We start from the raw sequence: 17,554 nt of genomic DNA on the forward strand, positions 1-17,554 counted from the left end.
TGACCTCAATCCTATAGAGAAAGTGTGGGCAGAACTGAAAAAGTATGTGCAAGCAAGGAGGCCTACAAACCTGACTCAGTTACACCAGCTCTGTCAGGAGGAATGGGCCAAAATTCACCCAACTTATTGTGGGAAGCTTGTGGAAGGCTACCCGAAACGTTTGACCCAAGTTAAACAATTTAAAGGCAATGCTACCAAATTCTAATTGCGTGTATGTAAACGTCTGACCCACTGTGAATGTGATGAAATAAATAAAAGCTGAAATCATTCTCTACTATGATTCTGACATTTCACATTCTTAAAATAAAGTGGTGATCCTAACTGACCTAAAACAGGGCATTTTTACTAGGATTAAATGTCTGGTAACTGAATTTAAATGTATTTGTCTAAGGTGTATGTAAACTTCCGACTTCAACTGTATATCTACAGTATATAGCGCATCTATAATTTGGTCCCTGGTGGACCACGAGGTTGTCTGGTTTGAGTTTCCCACCGAACTCCATCCTCCATTTCCATCAGGGAAATGGGTACCCAGAGGAAAGACAAACAGCCAACTCCCTATAGCAAAGTCTGTATCAGAGGTTCTTAAACTCTGTTTGGACTCGTAGGCCTAATGAGACCTAACTGTGCGTTTATCCCCTGGTCGGAAATCAATCGTCCAAACCATTCCCTCCCAATCCATTAGCCTTTCATTTTCTACTCAAACAAGCCCAGAAAGTTTGACTGTAATCCACGAACTAGTGAAATAAAGTTGCACGAAGACCCTGGGGGCATATACTGTTGGAAAACATAGATAAGGGGATTGCAAGGAGAATTGTCAAGGTCGACATTTCAACTGCAAGGCCTTTTACAAGTCAAGACTTGTGGACAAGCCTCAGTGTCAACAACGGAAAGACTGCCCTCAATCCCACTTTCTTAATTTTTGGTATAAAAATCAACAGAGATGCATGTATAGGCTCCATATAAAAATACAATCTGACCCAAATTGCTTCTCAGAGGGCCTCCTGGAACTCCCTTGTGCTTATTTTTGTGAACAAGTAGCAGGGTTTGGCAAACTGATCCCCTGATCAGAGTAGGCCAGCAGGTCGTAGTGACTAAGAGGCATGTGGATGTTTACACAGGTTTATGCTAGTAACCTGGGCTGCAAGCCGTTTCACCTTCTGCCTCAGCCGTCTCATATGCTGTTTCCTGGCCAAACAAGAATCTAAAACAATCAAGGAGTTGGCGCAAGTCAAAAGACTGGCACCCATGCTTAATCTCGGCCGCTGCTGCCTGGATCCCAACTGGATGGCCTATGTACCCAGCAGGGTCTGATCTGTACGGTGTGGTGACTTTAGCATTAGCAGAGATAGTTAACCCACAGACATCTCAAAACTATTAGCATAGCAGACAAACAGGCATATACAGTGCATTTGGAAAGTATTCAGACCCCAATACTCAAAATGACCTCAAAATGTTGTTACCTAACAGCCTTATTCTATAATGAATACATCAATCTACCCACAAGAGTTCCATAGAGGAACTCTGAAGCTCTGTCAGAGTGACCATTGGGTTCTTGGTCACCTCCCTGACCATGGCCCGTCTTACTGAGGAGTGGCTTCCGTCTGACCACTCTACCATAAAGGCCTGATTGGTGGAGTGCTGCAGAGATGGTTGTCCTTCTGTAAGGTTCTCCCATCGCCACAGAGTGACCATCGGCTTCTTGGTCACCTCCCTGACCAAGGCCCTTCTCCCCCGATTGCTCAGTTTGGCCGGGTGGCCAGTTCTAGGAAGACTCTTGGTGGTTCTCAACATCTTCCATTTAAGAATGATGGAGGCCACTGTGTTCTTGGGGACCTTCAATGCTGCAGACATTTTTTGGTACCCCCTTCCCCTCGAAACAATCCTGTCTCAGAGCTTTACAGACAATTCTTTCAAGCTCATGGCTTGGTTTTTTCTCTGACATGCACTGCCAACTGTGTGTCTTTCCAAATCATGTCCAATCAATGCAATTTACCACAGGTGGACTCCAAGTTGTAGAAAGATCTCAAGGATGATCAATGATCAAGGATGATCATTTTCAAAAATGTATGAAAACCTGTTTACGCTTTGTCATTATGGGGTATTGTGTGTAGATTGCTGAGGATTTTTATTAATTTAATACATTTTTAGAAAAAGGCTATAATGTAACAAAATGTGTAAAAAGTCAAGAGGTCTGAATACTTTGGTGGACTGAACGTGATTTAATCATTTTGGCTGCTGTTGAAGGGGAGCAGAATTTCTTTCTCATTTATTCTCTGTCGCTAAAGAAAAGTTGTACAGACAATAGAGGGTGAATATAAATAAACATCTAAACAAAAAGGCATCTTGGGAAAATGTTTGTTGCTTTAAGTACTACGGCGGTAACAAAGCTAAATTACGGGAGAGGGGGGTTAAATGATGTAACCTCCTGGTTAGAGTTACGGTCCATATGGTACATCCAATATGCCTACCATTCCACCACTCTACTAGTTGGCAAGGTGTCTCACCTCCTGGTTGTACTCGCTGGCCATCTGTGTGAGGAGAGAGGAGAAGAAACTAGCGTTCTGCAGCAGGACTCTTCCCATGATGCCCAGGTAGGTGGACATCACCACCGGGTACCGCTACAAACACACACACAAGAAAGAACAGGGTTAATGCTGAAAACACCGATGTGGAGAGGAGCATGTACGTATTACTGTCAATGAGTAAGTACAGGATATGCCAAGGTAACTGATGAAAGCATAAAACCTGGAGCGCTTTCAGAACAAACCAGTCAAGGTAATTGTATGAGTTTGACATACAGTAGTGCTGAGCAATTAGCGCTTTTTGAGGTTGGTTCGTTTTCGATTATTAAAAAAGAATCAAGGATTTCAGTTTCGATATATTAAAAAAAACAAACATGAAATTGATTATGCATTTTGTCAGTTGAATGCTGTAAAACAGAAAACAATTCATAAAAGCCCCATAATGGTAGTGACTGTCCATTACCGCTCATCAATTATTAACTATAATTTATTCACATTACTTCACTAAAAATATTTCAGTTGTGTAAATTACTTTTGTTTGATTTGATTTAATTGAATTCCAAGTCATCATCTCTATAGAGCTGCTGCCTATGCTGTCTGACAAAATCACTATTTCAGTAGATCTTCAAATTAAATAAGGCATACTTTTATGACTGCTGAATATCAACTATCAATTGCTTATATCATGTATTTTCAGGTAGAGAAACCTCTGATCTCTATCCCTCTCGATTGCGAGAGAAACTGTGCATTGAGTTCAAAGAAAAAAACGGAACGAAATGGAATTGTAATAATTAAACTGACGTTGGTCAATTATGTTCCTTTAAACCAAAGAACATACACAGTGTACAAAACATCAAGAACAACTTCCTAATATTGAGCTGCACCCTCCTTTTGCCCTCAGAACAGCCTGAACTCGTCAGGGCATGGACTCTAAAAGGTGTCGAAAGCGCACAGGGATTCTGGCCCATGTTGACTCCAATGCTTCCAGAGTTGTGTCAAGTTGACTGGATGTCCTTTGGGTGGCGGACCATTCTTAATACACATAACACATAGGAAAAAGTTGAGCGTGAAAAACCCAGTAGAGTTGCTGTTCTTCACATAAACCGGAGGCACCTGGAACCTACTACCAATACCCCGTTCAAAGGCAATTAAATATTTTGCCTTGCCCATTCAGCCTCTGAATGACACATACACAATCCATGTCTCAAGGGTTCAAAATCCTTTAACCTATTTCCACCCCTTCCTCTACACTGATTGAAGTAGCCTTCAACCTGAAATCACCTGATCAGTCTGTCATGGAAAGAGCATAATGTTTTATACACTCAGTTTACAGTGACCTATAGAGGCTAAATGGCTTATACTGTCATTCAATTTAGTCCTTTAGTATTCGACAGGGAACGACATAAGGGGAACCCATAGTGAGTGAGTGAGAGACTAAAGGTTCCTATGGAAGGTTCTGACAGGGAGCCATAGCAGTTAAAGCAGAGCTCTCATAAGACAGAGAAAAAGAGAAAGAGAGAGAGACAGACTAAGGTTGCAAAAATGCTGGTAACTTTCCCCAAATCGCCAACCAGGATTTCTGGAAAACCCGTGAATTTATGGAAAGCTACTGGAATTTAGCTACCCTGGTTGCACCAAAGCCCAGCTCCAGAACAGGTACAAAGCATTAACAGGTAGCTCACCTCTCCATCCACGATCCCTCTGAAGACAGAAGGCAGCAGGGGCTGGAACATGTGGGCTCCTAACACGGGGCTAACCTTCAGAGCTACTTCTACCACCTACAGAGAGAGAGAAAAGAGACAGCTATTAGTCTACTATAACGCGATGCGGCTTGGTTGGTTGATCACTCATTGTCCTACTAGAACGGCTCCTCCCTCTCGTGCTTTATCAGCTCAGTTTAATAAGGTAGCTAAAAAAGTACTTTTCTGCTAATTTCCTCACTCAGATCGGACCGGGTGTGGCCCTGACAAGGTCTATACAGAAAGGCTCTTGTTGACCTCTGGTCCGTTTGGAAAAGTTATGTATATTTAAAAAACAAACATTTTATGCATATCGGTCTGGGTGGGAAAGCCCCAGGATCATTTCGGGAAAGGGTTAGACTTTTTGGACCTGTGAAAACCTCTATTTCCAGGTCCTGTGCCCAAAACTGTACTTCAACCCTAGAATGAACAGCCTGGAAGAGAACACCTACCCCAAGGTCTAAAACCAGCTAGTTAGCCTGTTGTGACTAGGGGGCAGTATTTTCATTTTTGGAAAAAAACGTTCCCGTAGTAAACAGAGGAAACTGCAGTTCTAAAATACATTTTAAAAAGCGCAAAGACTTCTGCCTGAAGCCCATACACGCCACAGCGTACATGTTGGACCCCAAGTATGCTGGCAAGAGCATCCTGTCTGGTGCAGAGATCAACAAGGCCTATGGTGTTATCACTACCGTGTCTCGCCACCTTGGCCTGGATGAGGGCAAGTACACTTCCAAGCAAGGGCTTTGGGATGGAGATGCAAAAAGGCAGTCGTGCTAACATATTTCATCTGTTAATTAAAGTTCAACTCGTAACTTAATTGTTTTAAAAAATTTCTAGGCACGACAACACATTTTCCCCCTCAGGAGACTGAAAAGATTTGGCATGGGTCCCCAGATCCTCAAGAAGTTCTACAGCTACACCATTGAGAGCATCCAGACCGGTTGTATTACCGCCTGGTATGGCAACTGCTTGGCATCTGAACGTAAGGCGCTACAGAGGGTAGTGCGTACGGCCCAGTACATCACTGGGGCCAAGCTTCCTACCATCCAGGAACTATATCCTAGGCGGTATCAGAGGAAGGCCCAAAAAATTGTCGAAGACTCCAGTCACCCAATTCATAGACTGTTCTCTCTGCTACCGCACGGGCAAGTGGTACCGGATCTCCAAGTTTAAGACCAAAATGCTCCTTAACAGCTTCTACTCCCAAGCCATAAGAATGCTGAAAAATTAATCTAATGGACAATTTACATTGACCCCCTCCCCTTTTGTTTTTACACTGCTGCTACTTGCTGTTTATTATCTATGCATAGTCACTTTACCCCTACCTACATGTACACAACAACTCGACTAACCTGTACCCCCTCACATTAACTCGGTACCGGTACACCCTGTATATGTGACCCGATTCAGGATACTAAGCGTATGTCGCAAGTCACGACTTCACATGAGAACCATTTGAACGTAAATCAAAATGTGTTTTTTGGTAGAAATGCCTTGTCGGACATTCATGTGCCTTTATAACAAACTTGTATGTAAATACAAATGCAATTGTTATATTACGGGCCTTGTTGGTTAAACCACAGAAAAAGAACGCAACATTCTCATTAGCCATGATTGGCTGTGATAATGAGTGGGCTGGACATGCCGAGAGAGGAGTTTGGATTGGTCTGCCATATTGAGGGTGTCTGTCTATTTGAGCTCGTCAGTCTGTGTTGGTAATCTTGTTGAACGCAGCTTTAAAAAAAAAATGTATTGTGTAGTGGAGCTGCATAAGTGTTGCTTTCCACTTTCTGGAGAATCAAGTTTTGAAATCAGTGGAATTAGAGTATAATAGCTAAAGAGATGGAGAAAACACCTGTCTCTGAATTACATCTTCAAACTAAGGGCAACTATGGTATGGCATTCCTGACAGGAAGACACATCCATGATGCATGCAGGTAAGATAGTTAGCTACATTTTCAGATATTACACATTTTTAATTTTGACAAAGTGGTTTCATTTCAAGCTAAAGTGTACTGTTAGTTAGCTGGCTGGCTCCCTAGCTGACGTTATTATTCGTATCCCAGAGACGTATTCATGCAGGTTAGTAACATGATTTGACACTGTGTTCGTTGTTGTTTAATTAGCTAACGTTAAGTGACGTGTGTGATCTTAAACTGTGTTTACCTAGCTAGGTTCATTGTTTACCTGTCTTAAGCTAAAGTGTATTGTTAGTTGGTTTGCTCCCTAACTGATATTATTCGTATCCCAGAGCTGATTGCTTTTCTAGTTAGAGCCTAATGTTAGCTAGCTAACCTTGAACCTGGTTGTTTAGCTCTCAGCACTGTGTTAATTGTTGTTTACCTAGCTAACATTAGCTGGCTGGCTTGCTAGCTAATGTTACGTGACGTGTGTGAACTTACGCTTTGTTTACCTATCTATGTTCATTGTTTACCTAGCTAGCTAGCAATATGTCTTAAGCTAAAGTATACTGTTAGCTAGCTAATGTTAGCTGGCTGGCTCCCTAGCTGACACTATTCGTATCCCAGAACCATTTGCTTTTCTAGATAGAGCCTAATGTTAGCTAGCTAACATTGAACCTGGTTGATTAGGTACCAGCACTGTGGCATTGTTAGCACTGTTCATTGTTGTTTAACTGGCTAACATTAGCTGGCTGGCTCGTTACATGACGTGTGTACAACACCCGTTGTCAGTAAACATCTGAAAAAAAGCGTAATGAAATTGTTGACAGCAGAGCTGGTTTCATGTTATCCATAGGTAAACAAATCATTGGCCAGAGCGTCAAGTGTGCACTCCGAGAGCAAAACAAGATCAGTGGGACTAAAGCTTAAGAGGGTGTGAACAATTCAAAGTGGGAGTAGACAAAGAAGAGCTCTTCATGAGATACCAAAACATTCAAAGGCCATTTTCTCAAAAGTGAGTTTACAAGTTGATCAACTTTCAAAGCAGCATTACTTTCCTCAAATGCAGTGTATGATATAGCATTTGGTAGCTCTGAGTCTCTACTTTTATCCAATGTAAAAAACACAATTTCAAATTTTGCTACACAAGACCGAATCCAGGTGGTGAGTCACGTATATAGCTGTGTTACTTTTTATTTTTTATTTTACTACTTTTACTTGAATGTACTTATTTTCTCAACCCTTTCTTGAACTGCATTGTTGGTTAAGGACTTGTAAGTAAGCATCTCACGGTAAGGTGAAGTATTCAACCCCTTTGTTATGGTTAGCCTAAATAAGTGCAGGAGTAAACATTTGCTAAAGTCACATAATAAGTTGCATGGTCTCACTTTGCGTGCAATAATAGTGTTTGCCATGATTTTTGAATGACTACCTCATCTCTGTATCCCACATATACAATGATCTGTAAGGTCCCCTCAGTAGAGCAGTGAATTTCAAAAAACAGATTCAACCACAAAGAACAGGGAGGTTTTCCAATGCCTCTCAAAGAAGGGCACCTATTGGTAGATGGTAAAAAAAAATACCAGACATTAAATATTAAATATCCTTTTGAGCATGGTGAAGTTATTAATTACACCTTGTATGGTGTATTAACACACCCAGTCACTAGAAATACAGGCATCATTTCTAACTCGGTTGCCGGAGAGGAAGGAAACTGCTCAGGGATTTCACCATGAGGCCAATGGTGACTTTAAAACAGTTACAAAACTGAATGACTGTGATAGGAGAAATCTGTTGATGTCTAAACATTGTATTTCCTACACAATACTACCTAACTGACAGAGTGAAAAGGAAGCATGTACAGAATGAAAATATTCCAAAACATGCATCCTGTTTGCAACTAGGCACTAAAGTAAAACAGCAAAAATGTTGGCAAAGAAATGAACTTTTTATCCTGAATACAAAGTGTTAGGTTTCAGGCTAATCCAGTACAACACATTACAGAGTACCATTCTTACCCAGAAATAATCACCACTGTTATTGCTTTCAAAAGTGATTCTAACATGTATTGACTCAGGGGTGTGAATACTTAAGTAAATGAGATATCTGTATTTCATTTTCAAAACATTTGAGTGTAGATGGGTGAGGAAAAAAATATACATTTAATTCATTCTGAATTCAGGCTGGAACAAAAATGTGGAATAAAGGGTATGAATACATTCTCGACCATCAAATTGCAATAAAATTGGTATATTGAATCGCAACACATAAAATAGTGAGAATCACAATACACATCGAATCAGCACATAAGTATCATGATAATATCATATTTTGAGGTCCCTGGCAATTCCCAGCCCTAGTTAACATAGGATAGTGGATAAACGATATGAATGAGTTTGTGTGTAAGTATGTGTTTGTTTTGTGTGTGTGTGTGTGTGTGTGTGTTATGACATGAATAGCAGGGCATCTGATCTAGACTCCTCTCCTCTGCCCACAACACCATGATCAAAGACACAATCAGGACATAACCCCTGACCTCTCCACAGTTTAACATATTCTCAGAATTGTACTATTTCGATAGCCTCTCCCTCTAATACTTTTCAACATTTCACTTCGTTTGATCTTTCAACTTCAAACATTTGACACCACGATACAAAACAACTTAATGGAACATTTCAGCCAGGGCTCGACATTAATGCTGGTTTTCGTCTGAGACAAGTCAAAAAGCCTCATGTCCAAACCAATGCTGACATGAGGCACCAGAAAACGGAGCCAAACTTTAATTACATAAATATGGGCTAAACACCAGTCATGTTTGATAAATATAATGCAGGATAATTAACAATGTCTAAAGGCTTGATTCTGTCGACATACTAGAGGCAAGGTTAGTTCAGATCAAATGGTCACCCGAGAGTGCGCACAGCATAACACCCACATTGAATCTGAGCTGCGGCAGTCAACATTCTGACACTATTTAACCATAAACTTAATTGTTTAAAACATGGACTTCTGTCATTTTATGAAGCATGTCTTACCTCGTTTCAAAGTAACTTAGCCCAAAATACAACAACGGAAATGTTGAGGAAATTCTTTTCTAAACACTTTATACGCCATTGAAACCAACATTCTTCTCATATTCTATTGGTTTTCAAATCAACATAATTGTATTGCCCAGCAGCCAAAGGCATAATTCTAGTCATGCAAGTAACCCATGCTAGATGATGCATCTTTAGATCTCCCTCTCTTTCTTAGTTTCTAACAGATATTTTTCATTACTGTCACAGGAAACCGCTCATGTGCACGTTTGAGAATGGTGTATTCCAGGTCATGTCCTTTTTGAACCTTCACATGTAGCCTGCATTGTTGCACTTACAATATGTGACCTACTGGCTCGATTCATATTCACGTGAGGCCATGTACTAAAAAAACAAAGACTAAAAGCTGGTTTATACTATGTGCTCAGAGTGCACTCTGGGCTTTCGTAAACTCGTTGTCAGATTGTCCATTTGTAAATTCAGAGCGTTTCGGAGCCCACATTGCACGCTCTGGCGGAGGAGTAAGGTCAGAACGCTCGGATCAACCCAACAGCAGCAGTCAAGCAAACTGGCTAACGTTGGCTAGCTTGCTAGCTACTTCCAGACACAAATGAGGAAACCACTCACCTGACCAGTCTATTAGTCTTAGCAGCACTGGTTAGGCAGTTTATTTGTTATTCAGAGCATTGGTTCTCCGCAACTGCGCTGCTGGCAACAATTTAATTACGTTTTTTTGCTAACGTTTACTGACACCGGCCATATTCAACAGGTGTTGAGCGTTCGTAAATTCGTCAGAACTAAAAAGTTATCAACATTAAGTTAAACAGTCAGATCTGTTGCATCAGCCTCATTGTTTTTTCACATTTAGTAATGTGCAGTGATTGTATGAATTTAGGATCTGTCCCAGAATCGATTTTTGAACATTATTTTAGTGTCCAAGGAATGACAGGACAACCTTAATTTTGAGCCCTGGAGGGAATTATTATATATAGACATAAAAAGTATTTGGTTGTAATGTTACAATATTTTATAGGCTATAAAGGGTGACCAACCATTCCTCCACGAGAGCCTTAAAGGGGAAGTTTTGTATATTGAGACAGACTTGAATATGCCAATGTTGCAGCGTGTAGCCTACATTTTTGTCTGATTCTCTATGGCAAAAAATAAAGATAATGCATTTGATCTTGTAAAGTGGTTCATTGCATCATACAATTATTATTATTATTATTGTTTTTTGAAGGGGGGTGATTGGTGATGCAATCAACAGTGGATGGGTGGAGAAACCATCTAGATTGCTAGCTAACTGTTCTGTTCCAAGTGAAACCGAATGGGAGCATTCACACCGTCAGGGTGGTCCCACTTGGGCAGACAGCCAGAACAGGGAAGGGCCTACCTGAATTTATCTAATAAACACCTGTTTTTGTTTTCCATTGCAAAACATTCTGCTACGGTGTGAACTAATGAATAAAACAGAGGCTAGTGAGAACGGAGAGGGTGAAAACGTTCTCTGAGTCTTCTTCACTCTGTTGTTCTGCTTCTGTCCTCAAATGGGATTAAATTATTTAATAGGGATGATTCAGCAACACACATCGGTCCCCGGTTCAAATGTTTAAGATGCATCGGTCAGAAAATCTATTGAAAAGTTACGAATCATCGACTAACTGAAATGTTTTACTAAAACACTCCGTATTTTCTGCTGACTTGCCCCACTAACACAGAAAGTACTTAGCTAGGCTGAAACACCTGCATTTTGGCGCTGCTTTACAATATATACATACAGTTGAAGTCGGAAGTTTACATACACCTTAGCCAAATAAATTTAAACTCAGTTATTCACAATTCCTGACATTTAATCAGAGTAAAAATCCCCCGTCTTAGGTCAGTTAGGATCACCACTTTATTTTAAGAATGTGAAATGACAGAACAATAGTAGAGAATGATTTATTTCAGCTTTTATTTCTTTTATCACATTCCCAGTGGGTCAGACGTTTACATACACTCAATTAGTATTTGGTAGCATTGCCTTTAAATTGGTTAACTTGGGTCAAATGTTTTGGGTAGCCTTCCACAAGCTTCCCAGGTTTGTCGGCCTCCTTGCTCCCACACACTTTTTCAGTTCTACCCACACATTTTCTATAGGATTGACGGCCGGAGCATTGTGATGGCCACTCCAATACCTTTACTTTGTTGTCCTTAAGCCAGTTTGCCACAACTTTGGAAGTATGCTTGGGGTCATTGTCCATTCGGAAGACCCATTTGCGACCAAGCTTTAACTTCCTGACTGATGTCTTGAGATGTAGATGACTATTTCTATATTTTGAATTTGGCGCCCTGCAATTTCACACAATGTTGTCGAGGTGGGTCGCTAGCAGAACGCCTTCGCCAGAAAGGTTACAAGACATTTGTGGATTGGTTGAAAAACAAGTTTTAATGAAGTGTATGTAAACTTCCGACTTCAACTGTGTGTGTGTGTGTGTATAATATATATATATATATTTATATATAAATATATAAATATTAATACATATATATTATATGTATATAAATAAATATATATTATACACATACACACAGCACATTGTAGAATATATATATTCTACAATGAGTATGTGTGTGTGTGTATGTATGTGTGTATAATATATATATAATACACATATTATTACACATACATTCTACACTATATAATATACATACACATATATATATATATACACACACATACATATTCTACATTGTAAGCATGTGAGGACGCAAATGGGGCATGGACCAAGAAAAATGGCCCCATTCCAGATGATGTAAAGGATTACAACAAGAGCATGGGAGGTGTGGATATGTCAGACGCGCTGATAGGCTACTACAATTTTCTTCACAAGACAATGAAATGGTAAAAGACATTGTTATATTACTTCATCGACATTGCTGTGGTGAATGCACAGCCAGCCTTCAGAGAGCTGCTCATCCAGGAGCTTGCCGACTACGGCACAAAGTCCACTGCAGCGCCTTCTGTCCCCTCTACTCCTGCCACCAGTGGTGTTCACCTGCCAAAATACGTAACTGCAGACCTGAATGTGCCTCAGGGCCAAAAGAGTACAGCGGGGAGGAGTCGTTGTATTCTTTGCCACAAGAAATATCCCATCACCTGCACTATTTGTGCTGTTTCTCTCTGCTTCACAGCAAAAAGAGACTGCTATGGGACTTGGCATAAGCAGCACTATCTTGTGTAGAGGACTGTGGGTATTGTAAATACTCTAATTGTACATTTAAAAATGTATTCACTTTGTGTGTGGTTAGTGGTGTGTGTACTTATGACATTAGATCAGTGTTGGCTGATAACTTACCCTTATCTTAAATAGTTCACTTGTGTGTTGGGAGGCATTGGATCCGTGTTCTCGTTACATCTCATGTTAGTACCTTTTATGTAGGGAAGCTAATGATTCATTATTTATTATTATTTTCCTGGGTGTGTAAACTTAATTTTTGATTACCAAAGCATTTTATGTTCTCTATGGTTATGTACTTGAAAATGTACCAATTCGGCCACGGGTATATTTGGGGAAACTCGTGAGGGACACCTGGGACACTTCATACTAAATATTATGTAAGCTCACACTTTCTCGTGTTGCCCTGTTGTGAACAACATCTACATTATCCCCAGCATGCTCTCACAATGGCCTGTCTTTTGCATTTCAAAGAAGAACAAATATATATGTAGAAAACACTTTTTTTGTTTGTTTGAACTTTTACCAGATCTATTGTGTTATATTCTTCTACATTATTTTCACATCTACACAAACTTCAAAGTGTTTCTTTTCAAATAGTATCAATAATATGCATATTCTTGCTTCAGGTCCTGAGCTACAGGTAGTTCGATTTGGGTATGTCATTTTTGGCTGAAATTGAGATGAAGGGTCCTATCCAGAAGAGGTATAATCAGCTTTTTGATATGCCACACCTGTCAGGGGGATGGATTATCTTGGCAAAGGAGAAATGCTCACTCACAGGATGTAAACAGATTTGCGCCCAACATTTTAGAGAAATATGCTTTTTGTGTTTATGGAACATTTCTGGGATTTTTTTATTTCAGCTCATGAAACCAACACTTTACATGTTGTGTTTATATCATTGTTCAGTGTACATACAGACATACATACATACATACACACTGAACAAAAATATAAACTCAACATGTAAAGTGTTGGTTCCATTATGAACACTTGCTCTTTCCATGTAATACTGACCAGATGAATCCAGGTGAAAGCTATGATCCCTTATTGATGTCACTTGTTAAATCCACTTCAAATCAGTGTAGATGAAGGGGAGGAGACAGGTTAAAGAAGGATTTTTAAGTTTTGAGACATGGATTGTGCATGTATGCCATTGTGTGTGTGTGTGTGCCATTGAATGGACAAGACAAGATTGAAGTGCCTCTGAACTGGGTATGGCAGTGGATGCAATGGTTTGAGTGGCAAGAACTGCAGCGCTGCTGGGTTTTTCACTCAACAGTTTCCTGTGTGTTTCAAGAATGGTCCACCACCCAAAAGAAATCCAGCCAACCTCTACTGACTCCCCTTCCCGCATTCGGGAGCATAAGCATCGCCTGACACGAATTAGCATAACGCAACAGACATAAATATGCCTAGAAAATATTCCTATTCATGAAAATCACAAATGAAATATATTGAGACACATCTTAGCCTTTTGTTAATCACCCTGTCATCTCAGATTTTCAAAATATGCTTTACAGCCAAAGCTAGACAAGCATTTGTGTAAGTTTATCGATAGCCTAGCATAGCATTTTGTCCAGCTAGCAGCAGGTAACTTGTTCACGGAAATCAGAAAAGCAATCAAATTAAATCGTTTACCTTTGATGGGCTTCGGATGTTTTCACTCACGAGACTCCCAGTTAGATAGCAAATGTTCCTTTTTTCCAAAAATATTATTTTTGTAGGCGAAATAGCTCCGTTTGTTCTTCACGTTTGGCTGAGAAATCGCCCGGAAATTGCAGTCATGAAAACGGCTAAAAATATTCCAAATTAGCTCCATAATATCGACAGAAACATGGCAAACGTTGTTTATAATCAATCCTCAAGGTGTTTTTCAAATATCTATTCGATAATATATCCATCGGGACAATTCGTTTTTCAGTAGGACCGATTGGAGTAATGGCTATCTCTGTATTTTACGCGAGAATCTCTCTGGGGCATCAGGTGACCACTTGCGCAATGTAGCCGCCTACGGCTATTCTTCAACATAAATGCGTAAAACTACGTCACAATACTGTAGACACCTCCGGGAATACGGAGAAAGTGTAATCTGGTTGATAGCCCATTCACTGCTCAATAGGGACTCATTGGAACGCAGCGCTCTCAAAACATGGGGCACTTCTGGATTGGATTTTTCTCAGGCAATCGCCTGCAACATCAGTTCTGTTATACTCACAGACAATATTTTTACAGTTTTGGAAACGTTAGAGTGTTTTCTATCCTAAGCTGTCAATTATATGCATATTCTAGCATCTTGTCCTGACAAAATATCCTGTTTACTACGGGAATGTTTTTTTTTTCCAAAAATGAAAATACTGCCCTCAGGTCACAACAGGTTTTAACACAACTGGGAACATTGGAGTCAATATGGGCCAGCATCCCTGTGGAATGCTTGACACCTTGTAGAGTCCGTGCCCAGATGAATAGAGGCTGTTATGAAGGCAAAAGGTGGTGCAACTCAATATTAATAAAAGTGTTCCTAATGTTTTGTACAATCGGTGTTTATCTGGTGCAGAGAGATGAGAAAATTAGTTTCTCAGACATGGAAATAAAAGTGCTGAAAACATGTTGGGATTAAAAATACCGGCGTTTTGGTCAGGTACAACTGACTAGCGATAACTAACGCTACCTAGAAGAAGAAAAAACAAAGAGTCAATAATCAATATAATATCAGCCAAAATAATATTGAGATATTATTATATATAGACTTTTCCCCCATCACTAATTCAGTCCCGACAGATTTATTTCGGTTTACACGCAGAATCTTTCCACGAGAGATTACACAAACACACAACACAAATTCACACACAACCAGGTAATGGAATTCCAATATGGATCCTGCATGGCCAGCGTAATAATGCTCTTTCCTAGTATTTTCCAGGGGAGCTTAACTTTTAACAATAACATCATTTTTTTCATGTTGTCAGAACAAAACATGCCAGGCATATAAAAATCATAATGAAAAAAATATCCCATGCCAAAAAATATCCATGCCCTCATTGCGTTTGAAGTAGGAGAGAAATGACAGTTAGCAAGCTGACTTTAAAAAAATTTAAGATAATGAATGACGATGTAGGTTGTCAACGTGGTAACGGCTGAGCGGCTGAGAGCTTTTCCAAGGAAATGAATTGAATGAATGCATGCAGCACTTTGGAGGGTGAGCAAGACCTCTAAAGAAATTATAGGCTCCTGTATATTGGAATGGTAAAGGTCAAGTCTATTACTAAAAACCATAGAAAGGCGAAACATTATTAAAAATACATTAATAGACATAATATTCAACTCCAAACCCATGGAAAGTGGAAGATAAGCAGGCGAGATGGATGATGCTTCACCAAGAAGAACGTAGAGTGTTTCTACATTATATTCCAATATGGAAAAATATCTGGAATAATCTTTGTCGACCCGTTCTGGTCTCTAAATAACGTCTCAACTATCAACTTTTTAGGAGTAACATCATATTAAAAGCTATTACCAAGGCTACAGTAAACGCTATTATCGAGACTACTGTCAACTTTTAAACAATGTACACGTGATGACTTCACCAACAAGTCACTGAATGTGCAACTTTTGGTACAATACAGACATGCTGCACATCAACTCAGTTTCTGTAGTAGACAATAGTGCTCCGTAGACGTGATGTCAGTAGAAAGTTAACAGCACGACAGGATCAACTAGTTAACCTATAGAATAATCTAGAGGCAAAAACAGCACCAACAACTACTAACAACAGGATGAGAAAAAAAACCCCACTTCAACCAGAGCCGTATATTTAGACATATTTATAAATATACATCTCTGACCTCAATCAGTTGCCTCAGTTCCCCTCATTAGCTGAGAAAAACACAGCAGCGTCTCTGTTCATCAATTTGTGTGTCAATTAGCAGCGAGTGGCGTCACCTCTGCTCTGTTGCTATCGACAACCGTACTGGAGGAGTAACAAGTTAATTAGCGTCACTAAGAGTCACTTCCTGTAGCTACCCTACCCTTCCTCAGAAATGGTGTGTCATTGGCGGTCGGTGCGTTTAAGATAAAAAATAAAATAAAAATATTAGCATGGCCTTATTTCTATGACAGAATATTGGATGACTGTCACTCATATTCCATTCACTCAGCTTAATGTAACATCGATAGGTTTAAGTTACTACATGACACTTCTTTTTCCTAAACCCATTTAGGCTGCTACAGGGTAGCCTAGTGGTTAGAGCGTTGGACTAGTAACCGGAAGGTTGCAAGTTCAAATCCCTGATTAACCCACTGAACAGGCAGTTAACCCACTGTTCCTAGGCCGTCATTGAAAATAAGAATTTGTTCTTAACTTGCCTAGTTAAATAAAGGTAAAATAAATAAAAAATACAATCTAGGCTATGAATGAAAGTTTCCCATACAGAGGTTGAGAGAAGGATGAGTAATCAAAAGTTGAAAGATAGTGACACATTCAACAATGCCTTGCACACTCTTGCCTGCAGCTAGCTGATCTAGGGTGTAATCATTAGTCCAACAGTTGCAAAAGAGAGTTTCTATTGGACCAATTCAGGTATGTTCATCCCAGTTTCATTCCGTTTAAGAAACGTTATTCAACATAATCGGCATAATGAATACACCCCTGATCACACGCAAACACAGTTCCCTTTCATAGCAGCCACATACAAACAGCATGATCGCTTTGCTCGTTAATTCCTTCTCGCATCGACGTACTCCCCTCCTTTTACCTTTTCCCTTCACTTGTGTAATTCAGTGCACAACGCTCCTCCTCCATTCCCCATATATTCTTCATCAAGCACTATAACAAGCAATTACACAGTGTACAAAACACTGCTCTTTCCATGACATACTGACCATGTGATTCCAGATGAAACCTATGATCCCTTATTGATGTCACTTGTTAAATCCATTTCAATTAGTGTAGTTGATTAAAGACGGATTCTTAAGCCTTGAGACAATAGTGACATGGACTTTCCAAGCCAAACCTTTATATCTTACCAGCTAACCGCTACACACAGCCTACATCGTTGTCACCAAATTAGCTAATGTCATAGTCAACATCGCTACTAGAACTAATGCATTAGTAAACCCGCAGTACAGCGT

General features: G+C 39.9%; 1 protein-coding gene across 2 annotated transcripts in view; it reads right to left on the minus strand.

Moving 5' to 3' along the window:
* ipo11 (importin 11) overlaps positions 1–17,554 on the minus strand; it is a 275,946-nt gene that overhangs the window by 102,454 nt on the left and 155,938 nt on the right. For both annotated transcript variants that reach the window (XM_029638398.2, XM_029638396.2), the window contains exons 24-25: positions 4,208–4,303; positions 2,508–2,621 (exon numbers count right to left, since the gene is read on the minus strand). In XM_029638398.2, the coding sequence (XP_029494258.2) occupies positions 2,508–2,621; positions 4,208–4,303 (210 nt within the window). The remainder of the gene's footprint in view (positions 1–2,507; positions 2,622–4,207; positions 4,304–17,554) is intronic.

This window comes from Oncorhynchus nerka, linkage group LG27 (assembly GCF_034236695.1).
Source record: "Oncorhynchus nerka isolate Pitt River linkage group LG27, Oner_Uvic_2.0, whole genome shotgun sequence".
Lineage (NCBI taxonomy): Eukaryota > Metazoa > Chordata > Actinopteri > Salmoniformes > Salmonidae > Oncorhynchus > Oncorhynchus nerka.